Source organism: Embiotoca jacksoni, unplaced genomic scaffold, assembly GCF_022577435.1.
Source record: "Embiotoca jacksoni isolate LCO1_2020_lvr unplaced genomic scaffold, fEmbJac1.0.p SCAF_39, whole genome shotgun sequence".
NCBI lineage: Eukaryota > Metazoa > Chordata > Actinopteri > Embiotocidae > Embiotoca > Embiotoca jacksoni.
Genome location: NW_027185391.1, coordinates 2,791,400 through 2,814,143, shown reverse-complemented (window position 1 = coordinate 2,814,143; position 22,744 = coordinate 2,791,400). Strand labels below are relative to the sequence as shown.

Below are 22,744 nucleotides of genomic sequence, written 5' to 3'. Positions count from 1 at the left end.
TTGAAGTATTTGGGTTTATTTGGTCTATTCGCTGCGTCCAGGCAGTTGAAAATAGGGCCCTTGGTCATGAAGAGGATACACTCAGATAAGAGGGTTGCAGGTTGGGTTTAAGAATCAAATTTTTCCACTAGAAGTGTTAGCGTGTGTGTAGCTAAATGTGTGTACAGCTGTCAGAAGATAAATGGTTCCTCCTTTGGAAAAACAAACACTCCCCACTCTAGTTTGCATCTATTCACAAACTCGCCCATATTTCCCAATTTTTCTCCATTTTTGAAAAAAAGATAAGGAAAGGAAATAAAATCCAAAATACATTTTTTTATCTTTTGTCAGGCTTTGCCATGTGTCGATACATTCTACGCCTCTTGAACCTTTGATTTTCCAGCATTCCCATAGTGATTAATAGCTCAATCTCCGGCTGGCTAATGAGTTTTATCAGGAGCCGCTGGTGATTAATTGGCGACAGCAAAGAGCATGTCACTGCTTTATTCTGGCTAAGCTATTTCTTTCATGCTCTAAATCTTCTCTCTACAAAGAGATAGCTTAGCCCCAGGTGACACTTTCAAACAGCCCTGGGTGCACAAGAGATCCAGCTGTGTAGGCCAAATCGGCATATATGCATGGCCATTTGCCAATGAGCTGTGACCATTTAGTGTGGTTATTCAGCATGACATTAAGTCATTCTCCTCATAGAGGGAAATATATACTAATCACTATTATCATCATGATTCTTGAGCTCCTCGTCAAGCTGAATTACCTGCAAACTGGATCATTATGTTAATATAAATATAGGAAATTACACTTTTTTTTTCACATGTGATGTAATGATTCTCTTATGTTCATTTAATTTATTTATATAGCACCAAATCACAATGTTTTGTTTGTCCTTTCTGACTGTTGGTCATGATTACATTCTACTTAACCCTTGTGTTGTCCTTGGGTCAAAATGACCCACAGCTGTGTTCAACCAAGTTCTATTTTATTTCTATATTTGTATATGTTTTGGGATCATTGGTCATCATTCTTTAAAGAAACCCTCACAGCCTCCTTGTCACCAATGATCCCAAAAAATATGAAAATAAAATAGAATTTGGTTGAACACAGCTGCGGGTAATTTTGACCCAAGGACAACACAAGGGTTAATACTTGTCTTGTATTGATTAGGGACTCACGTGGGGAAAGTATAGGCAAGCATAGCCTCCAACTACCCTACATGTAACAGAATTTGTATTGTAAAAGATCACTCCTGTGATTTTACACATCAACATCCGTTTCATTACAGAAAGTGTCAGTAAAGCAAAACTTGTGAAAAGTATTAAAAAAAATATAAACTCCCGAGCTGCTGCCCACAAACAAACATTAGCCCACTCAAAAGTCTACTTTGCTAGGCAACCATCTGTTATTGATGAATATTGTTTGTCATTCAATCGTTCTATGAGTCTCGCATCCCACGAAGCACCCATCTGCTCCAGGTTCAACATCTGTAATAGTTCATTCTCCCAATAAATGTAGCCAGTCCACTCAGAGTCTCTGTCCCACTGCACTCCTCACAGTTTTTCAAAAACAGGAATGAGGTGGTGCAAGTTCATTTTTATTGTAGCAAGCATAAATGTAATTTAAATGCACTGTGAAATGTAGTTATTTCTACTTCTCAGTCCTTAGATTCAGTTAAAAGCTTGAAGTGTGAAAATGTATCACAAATCTTTTTAGTTGTGTTGTTGGGAAGACTTTTTCTGTTGAACTGAGATTTCTTACACCAAAGACCTCCAGTAAAACTGTTTATGACCACGAGCTACAGTATATTAGACAAAACGATCTGAGTAAAAGCCAGGAAAACAAACTTGTTTTCCATAAAGACAAAATCATGTAATCCCCAGATCTGACTTCTTATATCCTGATAATGTCATCCCTCGGCAGCAAGGAAACAGGAACTATGCTGCCCCTCATAAAGGATGTAACAGTAACAATGTGTAACCTTGGTCTGATTTATGTTCCTCTACGAATTTTAATCTGTCATTTTAAAAATTCAAGAACACGTTTTGAGCTGTCGCAATAATATAGGGGTTGTGACCACAACCCTCACAGCAGGGAAAGGTTTAAAGGTGAGGCCAGTGGCAGACAGTAGGGAGTGAAGTGCTTCAACAGTATTTCCCACCTGATTAACAAACGGGAAAAACCCAAATACCACCATTTACCTGTTGAGGTAAAACCCCGATACAAGCTCTATTCTGTGTGCTCCCTATTTCAGGTTGAACATCTGGAAAAATGACCTGTTGACCTTTTACGATGGAGACGACCTCACAGCCAAAGTTCTGGGTCAATATGGAGGATCAAAGTCCCGCTTTAAGCTCTACACCTCCACTGCAGATGTCACCATCCAGTTCCAGTCGGACCCGGCCACCAACGTCTACGGCTATGGCAATGGCTTCGTCGTCCACTTCTTTGGTAAGATTTACACCTCACTGCCATGCTCTATAGTCTTCATGTTTGAAGGCAGATATTGGCATGGTCTGCTTTGATAAATGGATGTTATCAATTATCAAAAATATATTATGATTTAAATGATAGATGCCTATAGTTGTCCTGAGAGCATATTTACACACATTTCCCCTTTGCTCAAAATTGCAATCTGACTTTCAACACTTTCACTTATGATGTTTCCCACTATCACAATGCTAATTAATCAGCAATGTTCCACTGGAAACGTGATGCACAGGTGAACAATGGCTGCAGGTTGATTTACTTGAACGAACCACTGATAAATCAGTCATGTCCAGCTGAGTGTCCTCTGAATGCAGCTTCACTGGAATTAGAGTTAGGTAACCCAAAAATGATATCAGATTAGATTAGATTAGAATTTATTAATCCCGCAGTGGGGACATTTGGTCGTCACAGCAGCAAAGAAAACCAAAAAGTGAACACAATATGAAAACATTTACAAATACGTATAAGATATAAGAAATAAGATAGATACAAAATTATTATTTTAGAAGAAAAAATAAGAGCAATTAATAAATACACACACACAGACTATATACACAAAAATAAAATAAAATAAAAATAAGCAAATACAGTTTTGGATGAATGGAAAAAAGTGTCAGGTGCTATGAAACTAAATGAGATCAACAGTGCAACGATATTATAGGCTGGTGTTGAACAGTCTGACAGCGGGAACAAACGACCCGCAGGTGGCGCTCTTTCCTGCTCTGAGGGTGCAGCAGTCTGAAGGAGCTGCTTAAAGCTCCCACAGCCTCATGGAGGGGTAAGAGGTGTTGTCCATGATTGATGTCAGCTTGGTGAACATCCTCCTCTCACCCACCTCCTCTATGGAGTCCAGAGGACTGTCCAGGACAGAGCCGGCCCTTTGGACCAGCCTGTTTATCCTGACTGAAGTGGGCTTAGCATTCATTTAAAGCCACATGTGAGATGTCACAAGCCCTTTTTATTAAAACAGATCGTGATCAAAGTCAAATACAAAAACAGGGTTTCCTCCCCGTTTAAAAATATACAGCTCCTAAACATGTAATGCAAAATTATGTATAATTAATAGCCTATATTACATAAAAATAGGTCTTTCTCTGAGAATGTTCCTTCAGTTATTCTCAACATCAATAACAGACTGCAAGCGTGTTGCTGCTCTCTCAACCCACTTCATTCACTCTATTCTTCATCATAGCAGCTTATCACCTGCTGTAAAATTAAACTTACTTATTAAACTTAAAGCAAATAAATTAAATAGGTCCAAGTGATGGGTACAAATTATATCTACTTGTGATTTAAAAAAAAAAAAAAAAGTTAGATAAAACAGCCTTAAATGGAAGGATCCAGCTCAAGAAAATCTGACAGTTGATAAAAAGGATTTAACATGGTTAAGGACACTATTTTGCAGAATCTGAAATACTACTTTCCAAACTTCTTGTGTTTTGAATGTTTCTAAATCCTCAAACTATCTGAATTTTGAAGAATACATGAAAATAGGATGGATTTTCAATGTGGTCTCCGACTTCTGGAGCTCACTGTCCATCGAACGGAGCCAGGAGAACCACATCCAGACCCATAGTTCTGTAGCTCTACTGTGCTTTCAGACATTAAACAAATGTAGCACACTGGGAAAAGCATTTATCTTTAATACTAAAATAAATAGTCTAACAATGTCCTGATGGGTCAGAAACCCCAAAATTACAAAAAGGAAAAATAACATTGATAACCAGCTACAGAGAAGACAAGAAAAATGGCAGCAAAGCAGCAGATTGGAGAGAAGTCAGGTAAAATGAAAGAGAGGAGGAGGGCATTTGTTTTTGCTGGTATAAGACTTAAAAATGGAAGCAATAAGAAGCTGTCCCCAGTGTTGGCAGGGACTTTCAATCAGCGAAGCACCACGCCACATCCAGCACACAATATCTGATAAGAGCTAATGAATTCAGAGGGAAGGGAAGGCTACAGAATACAGATGATCAGCAAAGAGGGATAAAAAGAGGGATAGCTTTTATTACAGTCTCTTCATGAATCTCATTGGTGGAATGTAAACACAAGACAGCAACGTGGGCAGGTGTCGGAGAGTTTTGCTTGTCTAGTGCCCGGGCGCAATTACTTTGGTGTGTTTGTCCAAATTAGACTCCCAAGCAGAGGCCCTGAACCCACTGCTGCCTGCCTGGAAATGAGCTGAGCCGAGCCAAAGAGCCGGGCAGGTTACGTTGTCCCTACAGTAGAGCTCATTTGAATCGCTTCGGCATCCTTCGGTTTCATATGTACGGCTATGGATAACTTGTGCTCTCTTTAATGTCTTATTGCTGTATTACATTTGACATTTTTAGTCATCGAGAACCTGTTACATAAGATTTTTAGACTGACCCAGAATGACGACAACCGTAACGTGGGCCAATCTCTGGTCTTTAATCTGCACCAGTGATCCAGAGACATGTCGACCAACAGCCGAGTTTGACCTTTGGCGACGGCAGTCACTCTCGCACTTCTATTTCCAACGAATAAATGTACCAGGGGTAAAAGTTCCTCCAGCACTTTGTGATTTGGGGTTTCACAGCTGGGCCATGGGTGCAATCAGATGGTCCTACATTTTCCAGAAATGACATCCTCTGCAAAAATGACAACAGAGGCTGGATGTTATCTTTGGTACATCTTTGATGAAATGTCTTAAGGCTGCTGTGCAGGGAAATTTTGTCGGGTAGAGCTTCATTTTGAACCTGGTTCCTCCCTCAGTAAAGTTCCAGCAGTTGAAATAGACCTTATGAGGCACTTGTATGAAGCTATTAATTATGTACAAACAAATAATATAAAAAAAACATTCATATAGCACTTTTCTTAACAAAGTCACAACGTCCTTAAGAGAAAGAAAAAATAACCTAAAAATAGCTTTTAAAAGGAAAAGAAAAACAAACAGACATCATTAAACAGAATAGATCAAATGAACCACAAAAATATAAACCGTCAAAAGTGCAATAATAAAAGACTGCAACATATCAGACCTTCATGAAAGCTTTCCGATAACAGAATGTTCAGCGAAGAGACACCTACGATGTCGTGTCGTCTCTTCAGGCAAACTGTTCCATCATTTTCAAGGCCAGCAGAGCCCCATCCACCAATCTCAGTGAACGCATAGCCACATAGCAGGTTAATAAGGCCTTGATGTAATTTGGAGCAAGTCTAGTAAATGCTTTAAATAGTAATAGCACACAAATAGACTTTTATGAGTCAAAATGGATTGTAACCGGCAGCCAGTGTTAGTGAGCAAGAACTGGAGTAATAGGTCGGTCTCTTTAGTGCCCGTTAGAATCTGTACAGCAGCATTGTTTACCAGGAGTCAGTGAAGGAAGTGCTGAATGGTGGCAGCATGAAGTATATTACAATAGTGAAGGTGGGAGAAAATAAATGCATGTAATTATTAAAGTATAACATTTTTCACTTGAGCATCAAAACAAAGTTCTGAATCCAAAATAAGTGGAAGATTTCTGGCAGGTCGCTCAGTGCTTTTGGTCAGACAGCCGAGCTTACTGTGAAGTAAGCTTGGAGAATTTATGGGACCGACTGCATAACAGTAGTGGAAGATATCATGGTTCAGAATAAACTGGTTGAGAGGAGGCTTGTCTTTGGTGCTGTGTGGTGGGCAGTTATTATTTTAAAGACGGTTGATTTTCCCATAATTATGGACTTTTATCATTACCTCATATAATTTAAAAAAGCACTCTGTGCCATAAAAACATTAATTACAAAACATTTGTAAAACAAAGCTGAATGGATTTTGACTGCGGTTTTCTAATCCCCCTGTAGTCAGTCTGTATTTACTACCCAGCTGAAGGAACGGGTATAAATAAATTGTGTTTTTATCTTGTCCATACTCTTATCTGCTCAGTTTTGTCAGTGCTCTTATCAGCTCTTTTTCATTACGAACAAATTTTGTATCATCATTTTAGAAAGGATAAATGTGATAATGTGACAAAATATAGTTTCTACAACAGCACCGTAATGTTTACAACAGCAAAGTCAGAATAAACTATGAAGACCAAAGACAGTCACCATCACAGTGACAGTTTACAAGAATGTGATCAGTTTTAACATACATTAAAAACTAACCTGAACTCAGCTGCCGGACGTTTCTTAACTGAGATTATCTTTAAAATCAGAATATCTGGTCAGTCCACCTCAAGTGAACGTTAGACTAACAAACTGGTTCTTACTTTGGGGTTAACCCAACAACTTTAATCAGCTGGTGGCAAGCTTGACTTGGGTGTTTAAGAAGCTGTAACATATTGACCCCTGAGCGGCAGCCTAAAGTGTAGAAATGCTGCAATGCTGCGTTCGCACAGATATACTATGAACTTCAAACTCTGCTCATGTGTCCGGAGGTCAGCCTGATCAAACACAAGCATCCTCCCTCAGTCTGTCTCTCTCTCTTCATCTCCACATCACATTTTCCTTCACACACAACCTACACAGGTAGCCAGCTGTTAAGATGTCTTTTTCCAAACCAAAGTGTAGGACAAACAGATACTTATTGATGTATGTATTATTATTATTAGTATATTAATGAGCTCTCCAGAGAATTGTATCTGCCTTTTTAAGCTCATATCACTCAAAGCTCATTGATCTAATTTCTTGTTGTCCTTTTCCCCTCACTCTCTCTGATCACTGCTTCCACTCCTGCAGAGGTAGCTCGTAACGACACCTGCCCTGAGCTCCCGGAGATCTCTAATGGCTGGAAGAGCACCTCTCACCCTGAGCTGGTTCAGGGCACCGTGGTGACCTACCAGTGTTACCCCGGTTACCAGGTGATGGGCTCGGAGCTGCTCATGTGCCAGTGGGACCTCACCTGGAGCGGGGACCTCCCGAGCTGTGAAAGAGGTGAGAACAGAAGCATTACCACCACCACCACTGCACAATCCACTTCAGATGGGGAAGAGAGGAGGAACAAGCACAGCACCAGCGTCCACCTCGCTTTCAGCACCAACACAGGAGGTCAATCTAAATTCAAACTTTATTTGTGAGGTTTCTACCACATGTCAGTTAGTCTTTACAATAACCTGGGATTCCAACATGTAAACATTAAACCAGGAGAATTCCTCATGCAAATAGTACCAGTCCAGGTCAAAATTTAACAATTCAGTATGGTTGCAAATATATATAAAATCTGATCCACCAGAGATTGTATAGACTTTAAAATATCACAAAATATATATTAACTGAATATAGTGATTGTGTTTTAAGTTTTGATTTTGATAAATGACAAATAATGACTCCACTCATGTGTCTTGGTCACTGTCCCCTCTCTTGGATGTTGTGCTATATTTAGAGTTCAACTAAAACTGATTATGAAGTGAATAAGTGAGAAGAGTTCATGGATTGGTGGAAAAGCCATGTCAGATTTGATCTTTGTATTATATATGTATTTTCAAATTGACCCTGCGCAAGTAACTAAGACAGGAATGGTGAAAATGCAATGCAGACTTTTTGATGCAGTCTGTGTGTAATAAATTTTATGCTCGCTGGCACGCCATTTTTACCCTTTGAGACTATAAAAATTATCATTATAAATTACATCCACGACACAGTCCCTTCCAAAATCCCCTTAGCATGCACTCGATAATAAAATGCATCACATTTTATAGATACACAGAGCCAACAGAAAAACAGGCCTCACTGGAACAGTAAAAAACATTTTTCATTAAGCTATTATACAGGAGCATCATGCAGTTCTGCCGTGGTGCCAGTAATCAGCCCCGCTGGGAGCAGACGGAGGCCTCAGCTCCAGCATGGCTTACTTCCACCCTGTGTTTCTGGGCTAGCTGGCCCCTGTACGGCCGGGCCCAGAACCAGGCTGACTGGATGCCGGCACAGTCACAACTCATTTGTAAATTCTGCTTCTGTGGGCTCCTGTAATCTGGAGCAGAGGGACTGTTATTCTCTTTAAAAACAGAGGGTGGAAGGATTTTAATGATCTGAACTGACTTCGTGTAAGCTCCCATGTAAGATCCAAATCTACATGTTGTATACAAATATTACCCACAGTCCCCTTGGTTTATAGAATTTGTATTTTGTCTACTCAGATCAGCTTAGTCAGATGATGCACATTCAGCATACAGTATATGATGCATTTTTTTGGCATCTGACCCTTTATAGTTTCAACAAGGATTTCATGAAGGGCAAAGAGGAAACAGAAAAGAAAAAAGAAAAACAAGCTAAATATATTGCAGCATGTTTTCCTCACCCAGACACTTGTTAAGTCTTCACGGTGTGAGTTTATATGTTCGATGGGATTGAACAAAAAAAAAATTCTGGAGGGGAGGAACAACGTAATTAAAATATCATCAATGCTGCAGCATGCTTTAAAAAAATCTGCATATAGTCACACCATGCTTTCACTGTAAGCACCAAGATATACTACAAGCGGTGTCATTAAAGACATACTAAAATAACTTCTAGACATCACTATTAGTAACTGCACTAAAAGGTGAATGTGTGTGATGTGGTCCTTTAAAGTGTGTGAGAGTCTGTGCTTTAATTTGAGTAAATTTAAATGCATATCCAAAGAACTATGTGGGAGATAAAGCCCTATCAACACGTAGTGCCACAAGTGTGTGTCGTTTCACTGTTAGTTCATTCAGATTGAGGTGGAGGTGTCTTCAAATCAAGATAATGAAACTTAAAAAGCAAAAGCCAATCACAGACATATTGAAGGTTGTTGGTTTGCCAAAATCAACAGTTGTGTGCTTTCATTCAAAAGCAGGTGCTTACAAGAAAACTAGAAAATGCCCAATGAGCTGGTGAGTGTGGAGCAGGAGTCTGGATGAGCACAGTGAAGAAAAGGCCCTTCATGACTGCACAGAGTCATGTCAAGCATGTTTCTTCATAAAAGAAGAGGATTCAGCACATCGCTGCTAAAACTGAAGAACAGAGGTCATGCTGCAGTTAACAAAAACGTCCAAAAAATGTAAATTAAATAAAACACTAGAGTTGTGGAACAAAGTTCTCTGGAATGATACAAATAAAATCATCAACTTTCAAAATGGTGTCATGAGGAAGGTGTGCAGGAAAGGGAAGAAACTCATGACCCAGAGTACCACTGCATCCGTCAAACATGGCGGTGCGTCTGTAACGGTTTGTGTCTGCTTGGCTGCCAATGGAACTGTCACACTAACATTTCTTCATGATTTTCCACTGATGAAGCAGCAGGATGAATGCGGAGGTGTACAGGAGCATTCACACAAATGCATCGTCAACTCAACGGACTACATTTATTAATTCAGCGGAAATCAATATGACTGAGCTGAAAACAACCAAGAGCTGCAGCTGTCTGCAGTGGAAATGTGGGAAAAGTGTCTGCTGATGTCTGAGAGACACTGACTGCAAATGGTTTTCCACAAAGTGTTTTGTTAGACATGATGTGTGATTATTTTGGACACCTAAACTTTGGGCTCTATACGGAATAACCCACACAGTTCCTGATGTAAAACTATTCAAATTAAAGTCAAGCCTACCTTATACTTCATAATGCTCACGTGTTTGCTCTCATCCATACTTATCTGCATATTTAAAATCTGGTACATGTTCACTTCTTTTGTAAATTGCAAAGCAGCTGCACCAGAGCTGCAGTTTATTGTTGTAAGTTTAAAGTAATGTCTCTCTGTGTAGGTGAGATAAAAGAAGACAGAACATTTCTGTTGACAGTAATCAGCTCTCTGTCTCTCTCTCTTGCTGTCCAGTGGTGTCTTGCGCTGACCCTGGGAAGGTGGAGCACAGCCAGAGGGTTCTGTCAGGTCCGCATTTCACAGCGGGTTCAACCATCCAGTACATCTGCAAAGAGGGCTTCACGCTGTCTGGAAACAGCCTGCTCACCTGCTTCAACCGCGGGTCCTCAGGCCCCAGGTGGAACCAGAAGCTGCCGAGATGCCTGCGTGCGTAACAAACTGTTTCTTTAACTCCTCACTTTATTTGTTGGTCGGACGTTATGCAGTGGATGGCCAGGTGTGCAGCGGTGTGAGAGAAGTTTCTACTTCTTTCACAAGCTCTCTCTTTTCATTCTTTACCCGACTGCTGTGCTTGTGACACCTTTAATGAGGACAATGTCTGAAAAAGTGTGTAAAAGTTAAAACAACACTGAGGCTTCACAAAGACACTGAAGCTACAAAAGCAGCTCTCCGCTGGCTGCGCCGGACTTAGACCTGGTTTGAGCTCGTTTTTTTTCAGCATTGCAAAGTGGCACTATCACAGAAACAAGCCCATTACATGGCACCAAAATATCTATGCATCTGGATTTGCGCTGCGCCGGTAATGAAAATAGGGCCCTTTCGGTGAAATAAAGCAGGCAAACATTAGATGTTCCATCCCTGACAACTCTGTACATGCTGCAACCAGCAGAGCCAGAAGAACCCCAAAGCAGCCACTCTGTGCTCCTGCTGGATTCAACGGTTTGGAGAGGTTTTGTTGGATCATATCTGCTTATAGACAAAACAAGAGAGAGATTGGTAGATCGTGTGGCCAAAGAGAACTTCAGGTACTTCAATGCTGGATTGTACAAAAATAGAGTGATTAATTGTTTGCAAATCAGGTGAGCGAGCCGTGTGTGAAATGTGCAGATTTTCTGCTAAACAGCTTGAAACATTCTCCAAATGTGTGGATGACGGTTCCCAAATGAATTACTGGAAAAAGAGCTCAAGCCTTCTGGACAGCCATTATAAGTGTCACTTTCACTAAGAGCGTGTCAAAAAAAGTATTCTTACTCCAGTCACAATATTATTTTATATTATTATAATATAGTCACAAATTAGTGTCCTCACTGCAGCACATGAAACAGCATGTAAATGTGGTGTTAAATGCCACTCGGTCCGGTTTGATGCTGCTGCGCTCCGGATTTTTCAGGACCAGTTATTTTTTGTTTTTTTTGTTTATGTCTTTGGCAACGTGGATGTTAAACCAACAATCCTGCAGCCTTTCTGCTGTCAATCAAACCCAGGCAGACACTTACTTCCAAAATACCTTCTTTTTTTTTCTTTTATAATAAAAAAAAAAACTATTAAAAAAACATTTAAAAACCCATTAACAGCATTTTAACATGCAAAATGAGATGACATAAAGTGACTTCAAACACATGCAATTTAACTTTGTTTTATTATTCAATGTTCACCTTAAAATATATAGAATATCAGTTCAAACCTGTGCTGTTATTATCTTCAGCTATGTATGAACAAATACAGAAATCTCAGTAATCACTGTACATTCTTGTGTGTAAAAAAAATTTTTTCGACCCAAGATCTGAGATTTTATAATTTCATAATGTTTGAGATTTATTTGGTAATGTTTGTGTAATCTGTAACTATGATGGAGACATTTTCTGTCTTTTGGTGATTTTAAGGTAATAGTTACCATCTGCTATTGCATGATGTCCTTCCACTTCTTTATTCCTGATAAAGCTGACAAGCTAGAAGTACATCAGTCTGATTAAAATATAATTTCCGGTTCAAAAAGCCTTGAAGGCATTAACCTCATTTGCAAGATTGTCTAACCCTCTGCCTCACCTACTTTTTTTGGTTGGAGACATACTGTACTCTGACAATGACTGATAATTAATTTAACTGGCCAACGGAAATTACTTTGGAGGATACAAGCCGGTTCATTGTTATGCATGAGACAAAGACAATAATCAGCAAAAGACATGTAAAAAATAAAGAAAACTGTATTTCCTTAAAATCCTCCTTAACTTTAAGACTGAAGGACTGCAAAGAAAGATGTGCCATGAAGTGAAAGTGGAACTGTTTCACCGACATGGTTTCTTTTCTAATGCAATTTTTTTCTCCACTCCTAAAGTAGCCTACACATGACATTATTTCATTTTCCTCCAGGCGTATTGCTGTTGTAATTGAGATCCCGATTCTGACAAGTAGATTTAATAATGAAGCTTCATAATAGGTTACAGCGATTTGGCAGGTCAAAGATTTATGAGTTAAAACTGTGCTAATGTGCCTGAAAAGCTAGTTTATTACATCCAGACCAGTGGTTCCATACCCCCCATCCCCCACCCCTTCTCCCCCCAACCGTCCCACACACACACACACACACACACACACACACACACACACACACACACGCACACATACACATACGCATTTAATCAATTATATGACTTTGACCTACTTCGACCATTTACACAATCATTTTAGCTATTTAACCATTATTCTGGTAGTTTTGCTTTACTAATGTAACTATTTCTAATCATAGTGTTCAGGTTCACTCATATATGGATATGCTTTTTTATAAAATTATCATTTTTATAATAATTTTTCATTTTAGTTTGCTAATCTTACTAATTGTTTCATGTAGTCCCTGTCTACTGCATAAGCCACCTCATACATGGCCTCTGACATTGTTTGAACAGTCTCTCCATGACTATTTTTCAATGGGTAGATCAGGTCTGCCACAGTTTGAAACTAATACACACTCTGTGACCAATTACAGCCAGTGTATGCAGAGGCTAATGTGTGAAGATGTTAAAGTAGGCACTCATTGCGTGTGGCACTGAACTTCAATTGACAGGAGTTTTACAGTTTTGTTATCTGAATCTGACATTAGGTGTACAATCACATATTTTCACCTGTTTCCAATGAAGTACTGAAAACCACGATATTTTAAATTATCACTGGACATCATTTCCCGAGTTTTAAATTTGACTGGCCCACGTTCGTCGTCTCATGATGCGTGTTCAGCACCTTTAATGACTCTTGACAATTTTAACTTTCATTGGACATTCATGCTATTAGAAAGATGAAAGATGGACTCCTTCTCTGCAGATCTCATATATCTAACCTCGTGCGATGACAGTGTGGACAGTTAATATCTTCCACTGACTCCACTGACAGAAAAAAGCATTTTGTTCAGACATATTAATCGACAGCAGACTTGTCAGTATAAACTATTTTTCTTTACCGCTAGCCGAGACCTTCGTGCCCTGCAGTCACCCAGGAACCCCAACCTACGGGATCCCCAGCTCCAACAAGCTCAGCTTCCAGGCTGGAGAGACCCTGCACTATTCCTGCCTGTCTGGCCACCAGCTCCTGGGTGAGTCTGTTCTCCACTGTGTCCCTGGACACCCATCCCAGTGGAGTGGGCTGCCACCTGTCTGTAAAGGTAAGGAACTGCAGCTGCATCTCATTTCTGCATTATCAAGTCAACATTAGTTATAAACAGTGTCCAAGGGTCTGCTTTTTAACATACATTTACATCCGGTACATCATTGAATTGATTGAGGAGTGTTTAAAGAAAGTATTAGAAACAAAAAGGTCATGATATTTTTAATTTTATAAACACACAAATGCCAGGTTGCAGTTCAGAATACTTAATGTTGGAATTCAAATACCATCATCCATCTGGAACAATATTAAAGTTCACTCTTTAAACAGTTCCAGTTGCTCAAACAAAAAATTACCTTATGAACTTTACCATTCTGAAATAAAATCTGAAATAGGAAAATGCTAAACTATTACAGAGAGTTGAGTTTCAATGATTCATGGTTAGATTAAGCAGCCATGGGCCTCCAGTGTTCTGGTTCTGGGTCCTGATGTCTGGGAGCAGATGCCCACTTTCATCTCGACTGAATGGGTTCAGAATGAACATTTCATTTTGGTCAGGATGGTCGTCTTCAACACTCCTCTGTGCCGTCCCAGCAGCTCTCAGGCAGTTGATGCACAGCTGTGACCTTCTTGGTGTTGACATTTTACAACAGATTTACATTATTTTGTAAAGGCCCTTGTTTTCAGAGCCGCCGATACTGACTGATGCACCACACACAGACACCAAGTGAGAGGAGTTTCCCTTCTTCATTAGGGACACCAGGCAAACCAATACCTCGCTTGATATCGAGCCAATTCTTTAACTACGAAATTGATGGTTTTTATAATTTTGCTTACAGGCAGAACGGAAACAATCACTTGTGCTTTTTTACTGGAAAGTGCCATCTCCAGGATGGCAATGTTTATCAAAACCATAAATTATGTTGTTGTAGTTTGGGATCCTTAATTACTGTTATTTTATTTCTTTCCTGTATCTATAAATGCTGCTGTAGCGAAAAAATTCCCCCTTGTGGATTAATAAAGTAACTATCTATCTATCTATCTATCTATCTATCTATCTATCTATCTATCTATCTATCTATCTATCTATCTATCTATCTATCTATCTATCTATCTATCTATCTATCTAATGCAGTTAGCAAAATGTCAGTTTCGGGCTAATTTCTTTGTTTAGAAAAACTGCTTGAAAAACTATTTTATAAATTTTCAAATATGTTTTTTGGAAAGGTGGAGGGAGATGAGGATTTTTACCACAATATGCATACGTTTACTGTCTGCTGAAAAGCAGTGGGTTTTTTTGTTTTGTTTTTATTAATAGTGTAGTTCAGTAACTCAAGGGGGGAAAACGAGAGCAGATCAAGAGAACTGCGAACATTTTATTTCTGTGTGTCATTCCAGTCTGCCCTGACAGCTCTACACATCTGGATTTTTGGCTTATTTGGACATTCACATGGTTCCCCAAACCTTATTTATTATTTAGTGAAAAGGCTAATTTAACGGAACAAGATAAAAAGCAAAAGAAAGAATGACTGAGCATGTTTCAAAAAAGCAGGAGTAACACATCAGTCAAAATGAAAGGCTCAAGGTTTATAATAGATTTGGTTGTCCTGACACTTTGAAGAAGGTTGTTCCTGTCTAGAGGCTAAAATAACAAAGAGTGGCCTTTAGTTTGAGCATGCACCCTGATTGAGGCACCTCAGGGAGACGAGGTGCAGCAAGGACACATCAGAAAAACAAGCAGACTGGAGGGGACACCTGTCAGGGCTCTGCATTTGAAATGTGCTTTTGTTTGAGCTTTGCTCTGCATCCCAACATAAACAACACAACTGGTTCCTGAATGCATCATGGGACATTTCAAGCCAGGAAGTTGATCTGCTAGTATGTAACTTGTTTTGTAGAGAAAACAATCATGCAGTGAAAAATTAGATTGGATAAAAAACAGCAACAAAGATTTTCTCAAAGTTAAAAAATTGTCTCAATATTTTTGCTGTGTGCTTGTAAAGCCAAGAGCATTCTTGCCTGTTGTTACACTGTCCCACAATACCAGTTAATTCTAAAACTGGAATAGAGGATTTGTGATAGACTGCTTTGCCTGCATTCAGCTTGACAATGCTTTTTTTGGGGGGACATAAGTAAGTACTGGGAGAGAAAAAGCACACCACACCTAAATAGTTTCTAACATTGTAGTTACATCCCCAGTTTTATTAATTAGGTTGCAACATACCTATCTAAACACTCTGTGTATACATGCATTTCAGTGTCGTCGTTTTGAGTCTCATTCTGGTTTATGGGGGTTACATTGAAATCCAGATATTTATATTTCTCTACATGAACAAGCAGGTTCCTGGTCATCTGTGTACACATGTTTTTATTTCTCCACCAACAAAGAATGTTCAGAAACTATCACACTCATAGGGTACACACTCATGAAGCTTCCCAGGACAAAAAGTTACTCCTGGTGATGAATATCTGAGAACGATTTTGGAGTTATGACATTTTCTCAGAGTTTCCCCTTTAATTTAAAGTAGAGAAGAAAATTTCAGATGTACAACGTGGTAGGAGAAATATTCTTCAAACAATAACAGTGAGTTCATGAAACGCTACAAATTATCGTGTGCAGGGATGATGTCCGTGGTCGACCTCATAGCTCACATCTCCCACTCAATAACAGCAGAAAGGAAATGAATCACAGCACTTAGACATTTGACAATTGGACAAATGTGACAGAATAGCAGCGATGACAGGTCCATCCCAACCGTGCATCAGCACAGTGATCTCACACACACAAAAAATGTTTTTAAAGAGACGCATTTCACTTCCACTGGATGTCACTGTCTATTACAACCAGTGGGCATGTAAACACTCTCAGTAGTTTGATTGTTAGCTAACTTATGGCTCCAGCAATGCAGCCATGTCAACAGAAGATATAATTTCATTGGATAGTGTGGTACATCACATTTTATTAGGGGAGCGCATCTTTCTTACCCTGTTCAACCGTAACTCACAAATGCCTGTGTCATATTACAACCCTGTTTCCCAAAAAGTTGGGACACTGTGTAAAATGTAATTAAAAACAGAATGCAGCGAGCAAATCACGTAAACCCATATTTAATTGAAAATAGACCAAAGACAACATATCAAATGTTGAAATGGAGAAATTGTATTATTTTATGAAAAATACAGTATATGCTTATTTTGACTTTCATGTCAGCACCACGTATCAAAAAAGTTGGGATGGCGTCAACAAAAGACAGGAAAAGTTTTTTAAAGCAAACAAATAACACCTCATCAAAATCTCACCACTAATTAGGTTCTTTGGCAACAGATCAGTAACATGATTGGGTTTAAAGAACATCCCAGAGAGGAATAGTCTCTCAGCAGTGAAGATGGGGAGATGTTTATCACTGTAAAAAACTGTGTGGGAAAATAGTGCAACAATAAACAATAATGTTTATCAATGTATGATATCATTAAATGATTCAGAGAATCTGGAGAAATCTCTGAACACAAGGGACAAGGCTGGAAACCAATATTGGATGGTGGTGATCTTCGGGCCCTCAGGCAGCACTGCATTAAAAACACACTATTCTGGAGTGGAAATCACTGCATGGGCTCAGGAACACTTGTGAAAACCATCGTCTGTGAACACAGTTCATCGCTGCGTCCACAAATGCAGGTTAAAACTCTCCAAAGAAGAAACCAGATAGAAACATGATCCAGAAACACCGCCGCCTTCTCTGGACCGAGATCATTGAAGATGGACTGAGGTGAAGTGGAAAACTGTCCTGAGGTCTGATGGATCACAATCTGAGATTCTGTTTGGAAGCTGCATCCTCCAGGTTAAAGAGCAGAAAAAGAAGAGGTGATGCAGCACAGTGGTAAACATGATCCTGTCCCAACTTTTTTTGAAACATGTTGCTGGCATCAAATTCAAAATGAGCATATATTTTTCATAAAACTACATTTCTCAGTTTCAACGTCTGATATGTTGTCTTTGGTCTATCTTCAATGAAATATGGGTTGACATGATTTCCAAATCATTTATTTTCATTTTACAGTGTCACAACTTTTTTGGAAATAGGGTTGTAAGTGAACACAGCTGTTGAACAACTTTTCTAGGTTTCCAATATGTGCTATATTGAGTGGTGGGATATAGGACTCTGGAAACATCAGATCTTTGGAACATAGGAAGCTGGGAGAGTATATATATATATATATATATATATATATGTAGCTGGGGATTATAGGAACCAGGGAACTTCAGGTTCTTGGAAAACAGGACAGCGGAACAAAGGTAGGAGGTGGATCTGTGGGACGGGTTACATGCATGATCATTTCCCAACAATATATATTTGATTTGCTTCTAAAGGCTTTTCCTGTCCTGAAAATGCTTCATATTCACTCAGTATATTGGAGACTGGAGTTGTACATTACTTTAACATCATACTTTATTGCGGTCATTTAATAAATCCATGAGATGAAGTTTGCTATCACAGATAGTAGCAGATTAGGTTAAATTAAATCAAATTAAAAGAGTCAAAATGGTTTTAACTGAGGTTTAAACAGTTTTCTCTCTTTTGTTTTCATACATGTTCTTTATCAAGCTGTCATTGTGTTTAACATATCCTCTCTTTGTCTTCTCCTCAGCTCACCCAGCAGAGTACGATGAGCACAGATTAGACAGTAAGTTTTGCCAAGATGGTAATTATAAATGTACCAACTGCATCAGCACAAGCTTCTAATGGATGATTTGTGCTGACAGTATTTGTTGCTGCTGAAAGACAAATTTCCAGAAAGTATCTCAGCAATTGCTAAAAGCTTTACTTACTTACTTCATTTTGCCCGTTTAAAATTGATGAAGAGGAGTGAAATTATTTTTGTAAAAACCAAGATAAGCATACAGTACAATAGTCAAAACAACAACTGGATTTACCCACTCATTCAAGTTTTTTTTAACGTTTTTTTTTTTTACTATTGTCTAAAGTGAAGAACAAAAAATGAACACATTACCACATTTGAATAACACATATTGAATAATGCAGTGAATAAGTATATCTTAGATGTCTCAGTAGTCATTGTTTGCCTTGATGACAGCCATGTGACTGTTGGCAGTAACCAGCTTCATCAGGTCATCACCTGGAAAAGTGTCCAGTTAACAGGCTGTCATAAGATAACTGCTGGATTCTCATGCCTTATTAATATGTTTGAGACCATCTGCATTAGCTAGTACACAGAAAATAACCTTATTCAACAACTATTGTGATCCAAAAAATGACAAGAACCGCTCACCTCAGTAAAACATAAACAACAGTCCATCATTAATTTAAAACATGAAGTTCAGTCAGTCCAGAAAAATGAAAAACCATCAAACTCTGTAATGACAGTGGCTCTCTTGCTGTGGGAAAGAAACACCAAGACTTCCCTCTGCAGCAGAGGAAGTGCTTCCCAGAGTTCAACAGACACACCTCAACATCAATTGTTGGCAGAAGACTATCAGCTCTTCATGGTCCAACTGTTTCAAATAAATACAAGCAAACCTCTGGACTAAGAAGGCACGTCCAGACTTTTGGCTGTACAGTTAAAGAGTTGTAAACACGTTTTACCTGTCAGTACATAATGTATCTAACAGTTCCCTTTCTTTCTCTAACAGTATATACTGCAAGCTTTGGGATGGAGGGAGCCCAAGTAGCATTTGCTGTCTTCATCCCCGTCATCCTCCTCCTCACCCTCATCGTTGGGATCTACCTCTACTTCTCAAGGTAGGTTCAAATCCTCTCTGGTTGAAGAACGGAAGAATTCTTGACATTTTAATTTTTTTATAAATAACTATAATGTCACTTCAGGTACTTAAAAAAAATAATAATAAATCCCTGACACAACACTATAGATCAGCTTCCTTATCAAAGCTTATATGCAGAAGTAACAGAATGTATAAAAAAAAAAAAGAAGACATTCGGGTATTTTAGTGTACACTAAAATATTCATCCTGTTTTAAACAAATACTGATTTGTGACTTTTACAAGTGAGTGTAAAAATTCAGAAATAATGAAATCCTGTTTTTGTGCGTTTGGTCTTGTTACTATGCTTCGTAAAGGTTGCAAGCAATGCAGTTTTAATCATCTTTATATAAGTTCCACATCAGCAGGATAATTGTGAGTGGTTACGGCAGGTGCACATGTCCAATGGTGAGAAAAAGAACGGGCTTTTAAACTATTCAATAAATAGACATCCCGTTTTGCTGACTCTGCTGGCTCTCTTGAGACTCCCGCCCACTACACGTGATCCTTAAGTTACAACATGACAGTTTTCGACAGCTTATGTCTGAAAGGGATGAACTGAAAGAGCTAAATGCAACTATATTTAGCTGAAAGGACTGACTGTATTTTAAAAATAGCCGTGACAGGATGAGGATCAATGATTTCTACACACAGCGATGATAAATAAAAGGCATGAGTGTAATTCAGCGTCAACATGCAGCATATAGAGACGTCACAGAGATGTGCAGTCCACGAATGAGTTGTCCTCCTGAGCTTGAGTCATTAAATAAATGTTGGTGCCATTAGTCCACAGTGACAGTGACCTGAAGCCTTCTTGCTTACAACTTATTTTCTGTGAATGTGTGCTCTCGGTGTGTGCTCAGGCTTCAGAGGAAACCACTGCGGCTCTCCTTGTCCCCCAACTTACCATATGAAAACATCACCGGAGAATCCACGCTGGAGAACTCAGCTTATGAGACAACGGTGAGTCAACATGCACTCATGTTGTCGGCCTGTTAGGTAAAGCTGCCTCAGATGAATCCAACAGTCTGTAATGAATCCTCACTTCATGAAGGTCCTGATGTTCAGTCTTTGCTGAAGTGTTTCAGAAAGTTGTTGGTTCAACTGTGTGATCATTTGTGGAGGCTGCAGTTTTTGAGGCTGTTGCATCGCATTGATGTTTACATTATTTTGTCTGCCCCATTTGATGTCAACGAGGGTGGGGTATATAAGAGAAACACATCTCTTTATCATGGCAGCCCTGAGACAGTGCAAGTGTGAGAAATAAACTTTGACACAGATATTCTCTCCAGGAGGTAGACCAAGATCAGCTAATAAAGCTGAACCTGTTGTGATGCGCTTGTCGTGCCAGTTTTTCCTCACTGAACTCAATATAATTGTGATGTGAAGGAGGTGCTGCTTCCAAACGTCTTTTTTTTTTTCTTCTGTTCTGTTTTGCCATTTCAGTTATTTTCTTTAAATAATGTTTTTATTGTCACTTACCACCAAAACAACAGACTCTCCGACACAAAGTTGGATTAATTAAAACACCCTAGGTGTTTTAATTAATCCAACTTTGTTTCTGAAAAATTAGGCTTTGTCCATTATTTTGGTAATAAGTCTAAATACTACAATACCCATAAGCCTCAGGAAGTGTTCAAGTCAGTCTGAGGTGGTAACTGGACTGTTCTGGAATCCAAAACGCCTTATTGTTTCACATTGTGAACAAAACATGGCACCGTAGCTGCTTAGCTTAATATGTATCTCTTGCTTGCCATTCGCAGCTCACATGGCAGAATTTTTAGCTCTGTGATTGGATGTTAATTTTCCGTCTGATCATTTTATGTACACAAGCTTTTACTGTCGTTTTTTTAAATAAAAAAAAACCAGATATTTTGAACACTTGTTCTGTTTGACTAATGATTGGACTTGGGCGGTTCCTTGTCAATCCAAGCCAGAGACATGCTCTAACTGTGTCACATAACATGAGAAATGACATTTACTTCCAGCACCAGAGGCATTTTTGATCGGCTGATCACATGCAAAAATGCTATTTGATGCTGTATATTCACCACTAAAGTACATTGTGGTTACAGTGCAGGGTCGGCACTGGGACCAAATCTAGTTTTAAAATAATATTTTAGTTTATATTTTGCTGCCATGGCATATATCTGTCAACAAATTTGTGATTAATAGATTTACCAGAAACTAACTGACGCACAGTGAACATTGGGTCAGGAAGCGGGTGCAGTTTGAATCATACTTTATGGGAATGAAGGTTGGTATGGTCAGTAGTGGCCCAACAGCCTTCTATTATCCTAGTTATTTAACCCTGGGGCTTTTCCTGGTGGACCCATGTGAAGGTCAGCTTTCGTGACAAACATTAAACTTGTTTTGCTGACAAAACTTTGCTTTTTAGAGGTAGAAATTATCTTAATTGTTCAATATTTGGCCAAAATCCCCACGAGACAACAAGAAGCATTAAGGCCTGCAGTCTTCTAACAATACATTTATAACAATAATTCTGGTTTATCTTCAAAAAAGTGTAAAATCCCATATTTGCACCCTTGCATTTGTTCTTAGTACTTAGTAAAGGTACCTTTGTCAGCAGCTACAGCTTTGCATGTTGGGACACAGTAAAGTTACTTTAAATTACTTTGACATGTTGTCACACTCAAACCTTTTCATGTTAAGTTCAGGAAACATCTTATTTGGATCACAACCTCCGTAAAGCACAAGTTCTCTAAAGCAACTATTTGAACAGAAGCTGAAGAATCTAAGAATTAACTACCAATCTGTGGGTCTTGGTAACAGTTCAGCATCATTACAACTGATGACGTTCTTTCTGTGTGCTGAGTTATGCTTTTTCTTTATCCTCCATGCTGGCCGTCCCGAAGAACAATGAGGTGAGTAGTCCTGTCGTCAATACTTCGACGTGAACCAGTACACAGCTTTTCAAGTATCAAGTGTCATGGACTTAAAATACAAGTGTGTGTGTGTGTGTGTGTGTGTGGAGGGGGGGGGGGGGGGGTGTCAGTGGGGGGGGGTGTCTGTATGTGTGGGTGGGTGTGTGTTTGTATATGTGTTTGTGTGTGTGTGTGTGTGTGTGTGTGTGTGTGTGTGTGTGTGTGTGTGCGTGTGTGTGTGTGTGTGTGTGTGTGTGTGTGTGTGTGTGTGTGCGTGTTATAGCCTGATAGATCATATTGCTCTGCAGCATCGAGCTCATAAACATATAAAAAAAAAATCAGTGAGTCCCACTGACAAACCGGGTCACGTGTTCCTTTATTATCATGAACACACATTGCATTTCTGAATCCAATTATGGATTAATCCACTGCTGAAAATTGTCCCCAGCAAATGTCCTCCTGTTTGAGTAAAATTTGTTGACAACCAGTATGATGCTATTTTAGACATTTT

At 39.1% G+C, this 22,744-nt stretch overlaps 1 protein-coding gene across 1 annotated transcript in view; it reads left to right on the top strand.

Moving 5' to 3' along the window:
• The window catches only part of sez6b (seizure related 6 homolog b), a 205,153-nt gene extending 182,887 nt beyond the window's left edge, over positions 1–22,266 (top strand). The window contains exons 10-17 of the mRNA XM_069166512.1: positions 2,246–2,442; positions 7,159–7,353; positions 10,212–10,403; positions 13,435–13,629; positions 18,219–18,254; positions 19,222–19,330; positions 20,212–20,311; positions 22,225–22,266. Of these exons, the coding sequence (XP_069022613.1) occupies positions 2,246–2,442; positions 7,159–7,353; positions 10,212–10,403; positions 13,435–13,629; positions 18,219–18,254; positions 19,222–19,330; positions 20,212–20,311; positions 22,225–22,266 (1,066 nt within the window). The remainder of the gene's footprint in view (positions 1–2,245; positions 2,443–7,158; positions 7,354–10,211; positions 10,404–13,434; positions 13,630–18,218; positions 18,255–19,221; positions 19,331–20,211; positions 20,312–22,224) is intronic.
• Positions 22,267–22,744: the final 478 nt, after the last annotated feature.